We start from the raw sequence: 15,133 nt of genomic DNA, 5'->3' as shown, positions 1-15,133 counted from the left end.
GTACAATACAAAAACACTGGTCGGTATTGACATTAGATGAAGATCTGGCTAAGATCTTAGGATCAAGGGCCTCAATCACATGGAGACGTTAAACTAATTTGAAGGACAGACTGGTTCATAGCCACTTCACGAATAATAGAAAACGACAACCTGTAGTGAAGGGATCATTTAAGTATGGAGGTTGTAAGGCCTGTAATTATATGGTGCGCACTACAGAGTTCCAGGATAAATATAACAATAAATGTGAGAAACGTGATTACATCAGTGGTAACACATCTGGTGTAATCTACTGTATCATATGTCCATGTGAACAGAGATACATCGGCATGACGACACGACCTCTCAAACAAAGGGTGTTAGAAGAGTATAATCTTTTGATTTAAAAATATCTTTATATCAATCCACGAGTGCCTCTTTTTGGGAATACTTGTCTCTTCTTTCTGATTATATGTATATGTATATTCCCGGGAGCACCTCCTCTGTATAATAACATTTAATTACAATGTTGAATAATTGGGGAAGGATGATGGCTATTTAAGCTCTGTGCGGACTTTCCTTTGCTCTATATAACATGAGAGATGTGAAAGACAGTGAAAATATATGTGAAGGAAATAAGAAGATAAAGAAAGTCTAATGCCACATACACACTAGAATATTTTTATGAACAATATTGTTCAGTTTGTATGCAGTGAACGACCAATGATGAGCACTCCCGAGCGTTGTTAACAATGTCTTTTGTCGTCCGTACATGCGGACCAATCTGACGACATCGTCAGAGATGTGGCAGGATGACTTCACTGAAAGATATCTTCAAAGATATCTTTCTGTGTGTACTCCCAATATCGTTTGTCCTGCACTACAGAAAGTTCAAGGGAAATCGTTCACCATTATCGTTCATACAGCGTCTAGTGTGTATGAGCCTTTTGGACACTCAAAGTAAAAACGCCTACTCACGATAATTGAACAATATATATATCAAAATGATCAAATGATCTGTCTCTCAAGGTCAATGACTGTGCAATAAAATTAAAAATTAATGATACTTGTCTAATTCTATCCCTAAGCCTAATGCTTACCCTAATATATGTCTTATACATATATGTATTAGGGTATATATCTTACCCTTAGACATATGTATTAGGGTATATATTAGACCTTATTCACTATGGGGCCTATTCATCATACCTAAAAACATCGATATAGGTAATTAGGATTAGAACTCGCATGGAGTTCTATCTAATTACCGGAGGAATTCATAATTCCTCCTCTCCATAAGTATCTATTTCGAAAAGCTGTCATTTTTGCGGTGACAGCTTCTCAGGAAATAGATAGTTTTCCCTCTCTACACTAACTTACCGCAGCTGGAATCCATGCTGCGCATGCGCCGTTACATCTGTAAAACCAGCACATGCGCAGCACTGCCTACAAATGCGGTAATTTTGTATGCCCCTCACCCCCCCCTCTCCCCCCTCCACATACCTCCCCCCCTGTCCCGCACTTACCTGCACGCTGCAGCCGCCTCCTGCTTTGGTGGCTTCTCTGACACGTGTTCTCCCAGCAGACCACAGTACAGTTTAGAAAAAAAAGAAACTTTTTCTTTTTTCTAAACTTTATTGTGTTCTGCTGTTAGAACACGTGTCAGAGCAGCCACAGGAGCCAGAGCGCCGAAGGGAGACGCCGGTGGACCTGCACACGCTGACACAGGTAAGTGTCACCTGTTATTCGCCACCTCACAGTGGCGGATAGTAACTTCATCAAATTCCGAAAATACATAATTTTCTGAATTTGATGAATAGCATAATTTCTATATCCCCATACTAATGTATGGGGAGTGTGGAAGTTAACGCAGGGGGACTTAACCAGGAGATATCAGTAATATCTCCTGTGTTAAGTCTCTTCATGAATACTAAAATAACGTTAATTAAGGAAAATGTCCTTAAAAACATTATTTTAGTGTTGATGAATAAGCATATCATATTCCATCTTGTGAATCATAAGAGAATCACATGAAACCAGATGTTACAGATAGAGCATGTATTCAGTTTATCCCAGGTTTAATTATACCAAAGCACAGCCTGTAATGAGGGTCTATTTCTAAAGAGAGGGCTTATTAGGTGCTAGTGAACCACATGTATACAAATAAAGTATTTGATTAATACAGTATATCCCAGGTTTGTGCATACCATAATTAATTTGTGAGTCACAGGTAAATCACAAACATATAGTCAGTATCTCCCAGCTATGAGCATGACATTTAGGGCCTGATTCAGCAAGGATCGCAGTAGCAAAGACGCACGCAATCGGTCGATTAATTCGCATTGCGCATGCGTATGCATCGCAGTGGACGTGCGCGATCTAGCAATTGCAATTGGAAATGCGTTTGCAGAGGCTATGCAGACCCCGAACACAGTGATTGACAGGAAGTGCCATTTGTGGGTGGTGACGGGGGTGGTCGGACGAACGCAGACGTGCCAGTGAGTTGCAACGCCATTGCAGGGGAGTGCATAAATTATCCACTGAAATACCATGTGCAGCCTGAGGTCTCAGAGCGTGTGCTGAAGTTAGCAATTCCTGAGTGAGGTCTGACCTGCCTTAACTGTGCGTATGGGTCCGATGTACGTGCAGCACTCAGCTCCTAGAACAGTAAGGGAGCCAGCACTTCACACATGCTAGTAACCGGGGGCAGCCTGCACCTCTGGCACCCTCAGGGTTACAAAAAAATGGGGGTTCAGGCCGCGAGGCCAATCCCCACCCATGAGGCCATGCCCCCTTATTTGCCAGCGCACAGCTGGGCCGCGCTCAGTACAGACTCCCTTCATCGGGTGAAGACAGAGGTAGAGACACTACTGCATAACTACCATAGGTGCAGGGGGTGCGGCTGCTATGGGGCCAGGACTGACCCTGCGCCCGGCTCTCTCCCTGCACCTACAGTGCCAGGCTTCGGTCTGCACCCCCCTCTCTGCACTCCCACCCCCCCTCCCCCCCGCACCCGCCTCACTCCCCTCTCCTCGTCTTTCCTGCTGCGTGGTCGCATCCTCCTGGTTAGCTCCATCTCCAGCTCTCCTCATTGACTGTTATTGGGAGGAGGCGTGGCAGCCTCTTCCCAGCATGAGTCAGTGAGGAGGAGAGATTGAGTTGACCGGGAGAGGAGCTGTGCCTGCCCCAGAGCCATAACTAGACTTTTTGGTGCACTGTGCCAGAGAGAGCATCGGCACCCCCCCATTTTTTAAATAGGGATATAGGTGCACCTGAAAAATGTCCATAGCCTCATGGGGAAGGGCCAGAGAAGAGATAGGGGAGCCAGGAGATGCTGAGGATAAAATAAGAGGAAGCTACAAGTGAGAATGATATGTGGTGCCCTGTGCCAAGGCACTGGTCGCACTACTCTAGGTACAGCCCTGGCCTGCCCTGTGCAACACGACTACGGAGCAGGTAAGTCGAGAAGAGGGGAGTTTGGAGGGGGGGGAGTGTGAAAGTGGGCCGTGGACCGAGGCCTGGCACCATTGGTGCACGGGTAGACCTGGGCCCCGGGTTGGTCCAGGTCCTATAGCAGCCGCATCCCCTGCACCTACAGTAGTTACGCCACTGCAGGAGCAGATGCAAATGGAGGGGGGGCCTGTGAAAATTTAGCTCCCCTAGGTCTAGTTAACCCCCTGGGCACATGTACAGTTGGTGTAAGTGCAAGTTGCATATCTTTCTACTGCACCTGCACAACAAGAATTTCCATGTTTTGCACCTGCGTTGCAAATGCGTCCAAATGAGCATGATCCTCAAAATGAGCCTGACACTTGTTTACCCAGCTGTTTTACAAAATAGAACACTGTGAACATATGATAAATATTTCCATGTATCCCAATTGTTCAGTGATAGCTGCTCAGCTGTTTGCATACTATTCTGATCTGCCCTTTTGTTAACCAGTTATTACTCAGTTCAAGTTCTGGACTTTATTGTAATAGCAGTCAGTACCTTGTCTATTATGAACATTGTATGAGTGGTGTATTATAGGTTACACTGAGCACTAGATCAATTCATAGAACCAGATGTATATTGGTCTTCATCTACAGTATATTAAGCCACCTTTCCCACAGAAGTTTTAATGCTCACCTGTACTTAAATGCTCTGAGGACTTCATACTCAGAGTAATAGGGATTCATTTAAATGCCAGCTACCAAAAGGTATAGCAGATGGCTAATAAGTGCAACACAGGAAACATAGGCAGGGATCAGGACAGGCAGCAGACATCAGATATCCAGTAACTTGGCCAAGGTCAGGAAATGCAGCAGACCGAAAATTTTCCAATAATTTAGCCAGGTCAAGACAGGCAAGAGACAGAATTACAGTAATGCACTAGGATCAATTCAGGCCACATCCAATTATTTCCAATAAAGTAACTGGGGTCAGAACAAGCAGCAGACACAGCAAATGTATTTAAGTAGGGCACCTAGAAGGCTATCACTAGTAGGGAGTCTATGTCTTCAAATGTGGATGCACCAATCACAATGTTTCTATGAAGTGAGTACCCAGATATTGCAAGACATCTGTCATCATGTACAGAAAAACACAGTAGTTACACTGCAGGAGTGCTGAAATGGGTATAATAATGACAAATAAACAGATAAAATAAAAGCAGCTGTATAGGAAGAGGGTAGTCAGTCCTCAAAGGTATTAAACAAAAATAGAGAAAACAACAGCGCTCAACTAGAATGAGTACATTTAATCATTTAATAAGGCATACAAAATACCAATATGCATATAATCTAAAATGTGCAAAAAAAGAGCATAAAAACAGTCCAATCCACCAGTCACATTGGCCTCATATAGATGCTAGGAGGCTTAGATGATAATCCAATAATGATTGATCCAATGGTACTGAGCATGTGCAGTTCTAAAAGTCAGTCCAGACTTATAATTACCAAATCCAGTGTCCGCTTGAATTTAGGGGTCCTAATTAGCAGTGCTGTCAGGCTTCCGCAAGAAATGGTCCCCCGGGCAGAGGTTTCGGCAGTCCGTTTGTGTGGCTTTGACCATGTGTCGGCACTCCTGTAGTGGATGGATGATATGAAGAAGCAGCAAATACTGACGCGTTTCGCTATGTTGTACCCACAGCTTTTTCAAAGGTGGTGACATGGCTGCTGAAGGGGCTTTTTATATAGTATATCCAAGATGGCTCCAAATTGCCATCTGTTGTTAATTAACAAGCAATTTATAAAAGGAGACCTTCCTGTAATCAAGCATTCACATAAATAATGTAATAAAAAGGAGACAGACTTACCTAAATCATACAATCTCTATGTGAAATCAGACAAGCGGTCCGATCATAGCTGGTAGTGCCGCTTGTCTCTCCCGTTCTCCTTCCGCCGCGTGGTGTAAACAAACCTCACGTGGAGGATGGGGGAGTAACTAAGGTAACCCATAAACATAGCTGGTAATAGGTCCAATAGCGCTCACGTGACACAACTGTCATCTGTCATCATGTGACTAACAGTGATCCAGTAAGTTGTGCCACATGCAATCGGGATGAAGTGGTAGAAGATTGTGGCAGTTCCCAACATGAGAGGAGCCTTCAAATTGTGTTGTAGGTATCAACATTAACTAACCATTAAGGAGAGGCTCATAATCTCTAGAACTTCGTTTAACCAGAAATTGCTTATGGAAAGTACTCCTCAATTTGTCAGCATGAAGATTCTTGCTGGAATCCAGGATCTCTCCTATGGTCCATAGCCTTTCCATTGGACTAAAACAATGGTTCTCAAACTCGGTCCTCAGGACCCCACACAGGTCACGTTTTCCAGGTTACCCAGCAGGTCTACAGGTGTGTTCATTGCTCACTGACACATTTTAAAAGAGCCACAGGTGGAGCTAATTATTTCACTTGTGATTCTGAGAGGAGACCTGCAAAACATGCACTGTTTGGGGTCCTGAGGACCGAGTTTGAGAACCTGTGGACGAAATAATGTGTCCGTAATTAGACCTCTTTGAAGTCCAAAATCAAATCCACCGCAAACTCCTGAAACCCATCACTGAATCCTGGAAAAGCTATATTAGCAGACCAGAGCCGTAACTGGAGTATTTGCTGCCCTGTGCCAGAAAGAGCATTGGCGCCCCCCTCATTTTTCAAAGGGACATAATGCACCCAAAAAAGGGGAATGGCCTCATGGGGAAGGGCCAGGGAAGAGATAGGGGAGGCCAGGAGATGCTGGGGATGAAATAAGGGGAAGCTACAAGTGAGAATGATTAACAAATGGCCCAAACAGTGCCCCCTGATCTGTGGTGCCCTGTGCGATGGCACCGGCCGCACTATCCTAGCTACGGCCCTGTAGCAGACCAAGGCTCACATTTTCAAGAAGCAAAGACTGGCTTAAATAAAAAAACAATGGAAAGTTCTAGTAATTCTCGATTTAGGTAAATCTTTACTCAAAGATAACAGGATTCTCTCTCTCGATAATCTTGAATGGGTCAATGAATTTAGGTCTAAATTTATGTGAAGGCTGTAGGAGTCGGAAGTTATGTATGACTAACCCGACACTGGGGCTGAATCTGAGTCAGATGGATCTTTGTTCATGGATGCAAACAGCAAGTTTTTGTAAATGTGAATTTATGCATTTTGCATATCTCTGCCCTATTCTGAGTCTAACGAAACTTGGACGGATCTGTCTTTCATGAAATTGGGTGTTACAGGGTGGCATCAATGCGAACACATAGAGCTGTTCTGAATTGTGGAAGTGTCATGGAGGTGTATCAAGAGCTCTGTGCGATTCTAGACTGTGCATAGGGAAAACTGTTTCAGTTGGGTCTCTTGCACTTAGCATAGGGCTGGTGTATTAGCCCTACAGAGTCTTACATTAGCATAAGGTAGTAAGTCAGGTATAGATCAATCACATAGAAGAATGGAGAAGTATTCAAGAAAGAATAACAAGAGTTATTGTAGACAAATTGCTAGGCAACATGTAACCAGAATGAGGTGGAAGAAGATAGTAGTGATTCCATTAATGAGAGCAGCAGCTGAACAGAACTGCAAGTATTAGCACAAAGTATTAATTCAAATCATTCAATGATTTAATTCAATATTCAAACATATACCAGTAGGCTAGCAGTATGTATTTCAATATTCAAATGCATTATTATAAAGAAACATTTTCTAGTTGTCAAATGTTGATTGTAACTTTTACTCTTATAATTAATGACCACATACACTGCCCCATTGAGAGCAACTAAGCTTGCACACAGGAAATACTGAAAAGATTTCTGGACTGCACAACCTGACTATATATGTAATGGGAGGTGCTACCTGATGAGACTAATTGCAGGCACAGAAACAGGCTGCACTACATAAGTACCTCAGAAGCATTGATCATCTCACACCTCCTTGAAGAAGGCACCTGTGCCGAACGCGTTGGAGAGCCCCAGACACCTACTCATCTTGAACCCACCTGCATCTACATCCACCCCAATCTGGGTACTTGAACGGCAGCAGCGGCGCTTAACCGGACACTGGTCCCCACTCACACCAGCCCCAGCCTCTGCCAAACGACAGCGCTGCACGCGCTCATCACACCACCGCACGCAGCACAGGTTTCACCTGCACTGCATCCACGGACGTGAGCCACTGAAAAAGTGCACGTCCCCCACCGCGGCATCATACTGGACTTTGAGAAGAACTGATCCCACATCAACGGATCTGGGCACCTACCGGTAGGTCAGCACCCATTCTCCTCACCAGTGCGGGACGCCGCAAAGTGGGAGCACCCCCAATCACCTCCAACAGAGCATCCCAGTTCAGAAGTCTGTCGACCATAGGTCCAGCAGGGAAGCATGCAGTAGTCAGGACCGCATGTCAAGGAGCCCCCTGAAAGGGTTGACCCTACTCCCCACACTGTGGATACGCCCTGTCACCCCAAATCACCAACAACTGGGTAGTGTGTGCTGCCACGAACCATCTAAGAGACATTTATCTTACAGGAGCACTGTGCCTCCTACTGAGCAACTACCACCCTCTATGTGCACACACAGATACAAATAAACGTATTTGTTTCTTCCACCACCCATCCAGCCTCCAGCATTTCTGTTCTACAACAACACATCCACCACAACACACAGCCATCTGCTCCCCCCAACCTCCCCCCGTTTTTTCCCTCCTCCCTCTCCCCACCAATACACACACACAACCAAGGAGCGCACGTACCCTCCAATCTTACCATATATATCCAATAGTAGGATGAGGTACCCCTACTGTACGGTGCAGCACATCCACACCTGGACCCCCCCCTCTCTCTCTCTCTCCCCCCCTCCCTTTTTTTGTCCTCACACCTTCCCCCCTCCATCATCCAACCCCCGTATATCCCACAACACCACCACCACCCCAAAGCGCATCCCAAACCCAGTATTACCGACTTAGTTATTCATGTAACAGACTAAAAGTAACACAGTCTAAAGGCCCCTATCCACTAGATGATTTAAATGAACGATAACGATATCGTTATCGTTCACAAATCATTTGCAAAAATGTATAAAACTACCAGCGATGCGCGTGCCCGCTGGTCATTTAGACATCTATCATCGTGCAAACATGCTGGTCAACCTGACGATAACGTCAGGTTGAGCATGTTTGCAGATGATGGATGAGCCTGTACTGAACGACTACTCGTTCAGTACAGGCTCATCACAGACTGACAAAACGACTGCACGATTACAATGTCGTAATCGTGCAGTCGTTTTTATGTCTGCTAGTGGATAGGCCCCTTAACTGTAGTGTTACCACCACATATGTCAATTGCAAAGAGATGACTGCTCAGCTCTCTTTCTGTTATTGTGATCTCGACCCTTATCTATTATTTCTTGCTCTTGTCAAATTACTAACTTTTGTCATAATAATGTATAACAGGAATAGATACATCTTGTTCTTGTTTTATATATGATTATAGTAGCATCCAGTATAGTGGTAGCAGTGGCGTAACTTGATTTTTCGGAGCCTAGGGCAAGATGAAGATTGGCGCCCCCCCTACACACACACACACACAAACACACACACACAACAAACTACTTGTGCATGGGAAAAAAATAACGTGGCAACAAAACCAGAAGGGGCATGGTCACTGGAAATGCGGCGTGCCAACATGACACACCACCTTTTTTTTCTGGGATCACTCCTTTCCACATACACCTTACCTTATGGTGATTTCTCACAATGTGGAACCTCTGAAGAAATGTATCCTCCCTGGGAAAACGGCGTCTTCAGTCAGTATTCACTATTTATGATAGTCACCTCTTCCGAAAGATGCCTGTTTGTGTAGGAATATTAACAAGGTCATCATCATACAACAGCGGTTCAACCAGACTCCTACCCTTTGTGTAACTTCCTGCTCCCTGCATCTCTCAGCCACACCATCATCTCCCCCCTGCATCTCTCAGCCACACCATCATTTCCCCCTGCATCTCTCAGCCACACCATCTCCCCCTGCATCTCTCAGCCACACCATCATTTCCCCCCTGCATCTCTCAGCCACATCATCACCTCCCCCCTGCATCTCTCAGCCACACCATCTCCCCCCTGCTTCTCTCAGCCACACCATAATTTCCCCACTGCATCTCTCAGCCACACCATCATTTCCCCCCTGCATCTCTCAGCCACACCATCTCCCCCCTGCATCTCTCTGCCACATGATCATTTCCCCCCTGCATCTCTCAGCCACACCATATCCCCCCTGCCACTTTCAGTCACACCATCTCCACCCTGCATCTCTCAGCCACACTATCATCCAAAGGTGAAGCTTGGATCATTAACGAATGCAGCTGGCATAACGCCTTCTGCTGCATTACGATAATAGTAAGGACAGAATGTGTGTGAGGCTTTGCAATTCTGCCCTTTTCTGAATCAGGCCCAGAGTGTATGTACAAAGGTGCTGTTGTGATTAGGTCACATGGTATCAGAAATTTTGTGAAAAAGTTATGGGCGTTCATGTGCGGTGACTAGGAGGTGGCTAGTAGTGCATGCAAAAATGGTCCATTCAGTGAGCATGTTATGGGAGTGTCACATGCATGTCAATGCAAGCAGCTACGTTCCCAGATGCACAGCCACAGGCATAGGAGGCTATAGTCAGATGGAGAAACCACATCTGCCTAGAGCTGGTGCAAGTTTTGATGGTGTGACAACATAAAGCAGCTTCAGCGCTCCTCCCCAGAGAAGAAAATTGCTCAACTGCTCTATTGTGAACACATGGCAATATGGTCTGCATTCCACCCTGTTATGCAAGTAGGAGGTTTTAACTAAACAATGCGTACCATGACATTACTGCACTGGACATTTGATAGGTGATACAGGCAATAAAGCAATGCCTAACAATTAATGGCACTGTGGAATCACAATATAGCAGATACAAGGGGCATTACTACTGGGGGCACTACTACAAAGAGCATTACTATTGGGGCACGACTATTTTTCAACGCGCCTAAGCTGTCCTTTTATTGAAAAAGCGCAGAGGGGGGGTAAGTTCCACCACTTCTCTAGGACCACTTTATGCACTGCACAGTGCCGGGCACATGTCCCGCTCGACCCCCCTTGGTTACGCCACTGAGTGGTAGGAACCTTTTTATCATATTGAATAAAATGTTTAGATTTAAATAACTTTCTCACAGGGAGATGTATCAAGACTTGGAGGTCTACTCATAAAGATTGTGAAGTGAGTCACGATAACTTTCAAGACAGATTGCATCAAATTGATGCAATATATCTTGAAGTTACCAAGTGATACACTAATACTTCCCCACCTTTCGATGTCCCACGATGTTCAGTCTCCTCAGCGAAGCATCTGAAAGCTAGAATCACTCCCCCCCATCCTCAGCGCTATCTGAATAATGGGACAGCATGTGCCACTAAAAGGGCGTGATCTCAAAAGAAAGGGGCGTGGTCACACAATAGTATCCCCAATTCAAGTTACGCCCCACAGTAGCACAATCTGTCCCACTGATTGTAGCAAAGACCAATTTTTGCTATAAACGTATGTGCATAATTTAATTTTCAGACTAGATTTTGACAATAAATATATACAGTGTATATATATAATATAGGCATCTAGTTGAAGCTCCTTAACTTGCTATTACACTTCTAACTGTACTTTTTCACTTAGAAATCAGTGCTAACATCTCCCAGTGCCTAGGGGACCTTACCTCGCTCTGTCTTATTTTTAAGGGAGAATTTCTCCTGCAGGGCTCAACTCAGCCCTCTATCGTTCAGTTAGATTGTAGCTGCTTATCTGCTTCTTGCTTGTATTGAATCCACACAAAATATTAATTAGATCCCCTCCCTTTCGACAAGCCTCTCCCATCATCACTTATAGGTTGCTGAGATTCCGATCCTATAGCCAGCTCCTCCCTCATCAACCCCAACTCTCCGCTCTCACAGCAGCACAGATTCGTTTCCAAGGTACACAGCACGGGCGCTTCTGAGTATACTGCCTTTAATACACAGCTACAGCCCCTCGGGTGACTGTGGAAGCCAGGCAGGCTGTGTCTTCACGCTGCACCGTTCTGTTCCTAGCTCAGCTATTCACCACGTGTCTGGAACTGTCCCGGGTGCTGATATCCATCCTCCTGACCTGTTGGGTTAATCTTGGAAACTTCCCTGGATATGGCCAGGGGTGGGCATGGCTGTGTGATGGCATACACCGATGTACCCCGCGCAGAGCCTGGGATGTGCATGTGAGCTGCCCATGGTGCAGTGGAGATGTGAAGAGGGTGCACATATGAACGTCTCCTGCACTCACTCAGGGCTGAGGAGGAAGAGAAGGAATGCTGTGGATTTCCTCCAGAAAGACTTGTGGGCCCCGGGAGATGCTTCTCATCGCTCTTTTGGTTGCTTTGCGGGAAACCATGGCAGCACCAACCCCTACAGCTGAGGATATAAACCGTGGAGTTGTAAGTGACAAGCTGGCATCTGCTCTGTAATGTAACTGGCATATGGCACGGTGTGTATGGGCTATCTGGAATATTAGGAGTAACGGGAATGTGAGTGGAACCAGTTTCATATGCAATGTGTTTGTACAATGTCTGTGGTCATATGCGACCTGGGTACATTTTCAGTCTTTGCTGGAGGCTAACATACTTGAGCGCAAAGGTAGGTGAAAAGAATACAAGCCAAACATAAGTTTCTTCTCATGGAGATGGGCACATAGATAACTAGTTAGGCTGTGACTGCTGGACAGCAAGACTGTGGTACTTGTCGTGACTAGATCATTCTGCATTGGGTGGATATAAGCTAGGAAATGGAGGCTGATGGACAGGGGTTAAGTCTAACCAATTCACTAAAGGAAGCTGTCAGATACAAGTGGGGGTGAGACTTCAAGCACAACATTGCTCCTTATATTGCCAAGAATGATCCAGATTTCAGAATAACAGAATTGTACACAATAGCAGCAGTATTATATGTGACCAGTTTACAATATAGAACTTAGCAAATGTGGTTGAGTTTAAACTGTAAGTTCTCTTACAAAATAAGTGTCCCATAATTAGACTCGATGAAGCTTGTATAATCATGTCGGAATGGATTCATACATACAAAGTGAACTCTGTTTTGTGAGTTACAGAATGTCTGACCAGTTGCTCTTCTCATGCATGTATCTTGTATGATAGATACAGCATGTATTACATAACATGTTCCCCCAATACACACATATACCGGTTACCTATAGATACCCATGAGTTGTGCAAAGTGTTTATACATAGGTGGATGAATGCGGTGGAGAAAGTTAACAGTTTAACCTACTCACTGTTATGCTTGTCGTTCCATTGCTGTTAGGTTAATGTCATGTGGAGATCTTCCTCTCCCACCAGTCTACGTGATTTTATAAAGCATTTGAAGGCAGAATAATATATTTATTGCTCTGGATTGACAAACAGCATATGGCTGCAAATCTATTGGTGGTGCATTGGATAATCTATCAGCCTCAATTGGGTTCTGAATAGGTCAGGAAGCCACCATACAAACACCATATATTGATTAGGAGTACTGTAGAATGACCCCTTTGTTCTCACTAATTGAATCCCAGCATTGCTTGCAAAGCCCTAATTGTTTTTATATAAATAGTTAAAACTAGGGGGCACTTTGATTTAAAAAAGTGGGTGCTTTGCTTAAACGCCAACATGCCATGAGTTACTACTGTGTGATTAATCCCACGCACTTCATAGAAACATTTCCATCCACTAAAGGTGGGACTACAAAAGGTCAGAGATAAGATCAGGCAATCTGGGCTGCTGCCTTCAGGGCTTTCACAAAGCAGAATATGGGTTTAACCAAAAACTCATTGACCACCAGCACTTAAATATCAGAAGCATTAACTTTTTATTCCCTGACATTTTATTTCTTCACTTCACTATGAGCTCAATCTCTTCTGCTTCAAAATGGATAAATAAAACCTGTCTGTCCCTCCGCAGAACACCCAAACGTCTAATAAAGTTATTGCCTATGTCTCTCGCTCCAAAGGCAGCTACTTACAATATTGATCTAGGTTATAGTTACACTATACTTTATAAAAGTACATAAATAATTACAATCACGTTCGATTCATTCTTCATGTTTTTTTGTAAATCATCAAGTAACTCTATATCACTGTGTGGGGTATGTACATACTTTGGAATATTGATATTGTTATTATTGTTTATGGTTCCTTAGATTAAATGCAAGATGTATATCCATTTGCATGGTAAAAGGTTAAAATTTATTTAAGATTAGTGCCAGTGCAGTAAGGTTATCCTTAGCTCTAATTGATTATTCTTCCATGTAGTTCGTCCAGAACTGTGTAATGTAGGTCACAACAAATGTCACTTACACTGTGGACATATTCAGAATCCTGGTGTTCATTAATCATTTATCGCCTGAGGGACCTATGACATACAGTGCTTTAGTGCAGGCTTCGGCAAACAGTGGTTGTCCAGCTGTTGTGGAACTACAAATCACTACATGCTCTGCCAGTCTTTGGGCATGCTGTTACCTATAGTTCTACCGCAACCAAAGGGCTACAACTCATCTACCTCTGCTATAGATGGTTAAATTGTAATTTGTATTGTCTGCCGGCATGTAAATAATATAATTGTGGCTCAGATGTTCTATGATAAATGTAGCCACCATTGATGTGTGTGCATTTTAGAATGGATACACTGTTGCTCAACTTGGTGACTGATTATACAATCTGTCTTACTCAAGATATAATCACAATTCAGATGATAATGCATATAGCAGATGTTTGCCTTTAAAGCTATATGACACTCTTTACATAATCGTCATAAGCCATGACTGTTTTGTATGTGGCCATTTGGCAGAAACAACAAAAAGCCTACAGTCAGAACACATTGGACTATTTCCAGAGAGAGCCCAGTGACAGAGGGAGTGGCACATCATCATCTCAAATTATACTCTGATTTAAGGATAAAGCCAATATATTTTTTCCTGAATTTTCAGTATTTCCCTTGAAGAAAATGGGCAAGTTTATGTGGCACCAAATCAGTGCCTCAATAAATAGGACACTGACAAATTGTTGTGGCAGGTTTTTGCGACCACACACAGCTACAGGCACCTGCCCCGGTCTGCCTTCTGCCAACCATTAAAAAGGACAGCGGGACAAACATATTCTGCTTGTATTGTGCAGCAATGTTTCCTATGGAGCCTCTGTATTAAGCTGACTCTATCAATGTCATGCAGTGATTCCATGATTTGCTGTTCAGTAACAGATGGAAGCTCATTTTGACACTGATCTGAGGCAGACTAGACCTTTTGGGTTATTTGATTAAGTGTGAACCAAAGAAAAGTACAACTAAGCATTTGAAGCTAGCTCCCAAAATAAAATGTGACCCCTGGCTGGCAAGCATCCTGTTAACTCCTAAAGGGTGACATGGATCAGCTGTACTGGCTCCAGTCACAGTCAGACACAGCTGTAGTGTTGCTCACACCTTTGATAATAATAAACATAAACAAGTGCACAGACAAGATAAAGGTGTTGGGAGCTGTAGGTTAATGCAGAAGTAATCACACTGACATCTCAGTAGCTGGGGTATGTGTTACTGCCTGTGCTCCTCTCTCCAGCACTGGTCTAAGAAATGGAGCTGAAAACTCTGCCAGTCATTTTCTCAGATGCTGCTTTTTTCC

General features: G+C 44.1%; 1 protein-coding gene across 1 annotated transcript in view; it reads left to right on the top strand.

The window, feature by feature from the left end:
• The first annotated feature begins 11,424 nt into the window (after positions 1–11,424).
• MMP17 (matrix metallopeptidase 17) overlaps positions 11,425–15,133 on the top strand; it is a 172,423-nt gene continuing 168,714 nt past the window's right edge. The window contains exon 1 of the mRNA XM_088482089.1: positions 11,425–11,910. Coding sequence (XP_088338215.1) covers positions 11,785–11,910 — 126 coding nt within the window. The 5' untranslated portion in view covers positions 11,425–11,784. The remainder of the gene's footprint in view (positions 11,911–15,133) is intronic.

This window comes from Taudactylus pleione, unplaced genomic scaffold, assembly GCF_031769625.1.
Source record: "Taudactylus pleione unplaced genomic scaffold, aTauple2 ptg000282l, whole genome shotgun sequence".
Classification (NCBI taxonomy): domain Eukaryota; kingdom Metazoa; phylum Chordata; class Amphibia; order Anura; family Myobatrachidae; genus Taudactylus; species Taudactylus pleione.
Note: the sequence above shows the minus strand (reverse complement) of the source record. Positions and strands in the feature narration are given on the sequence as shown.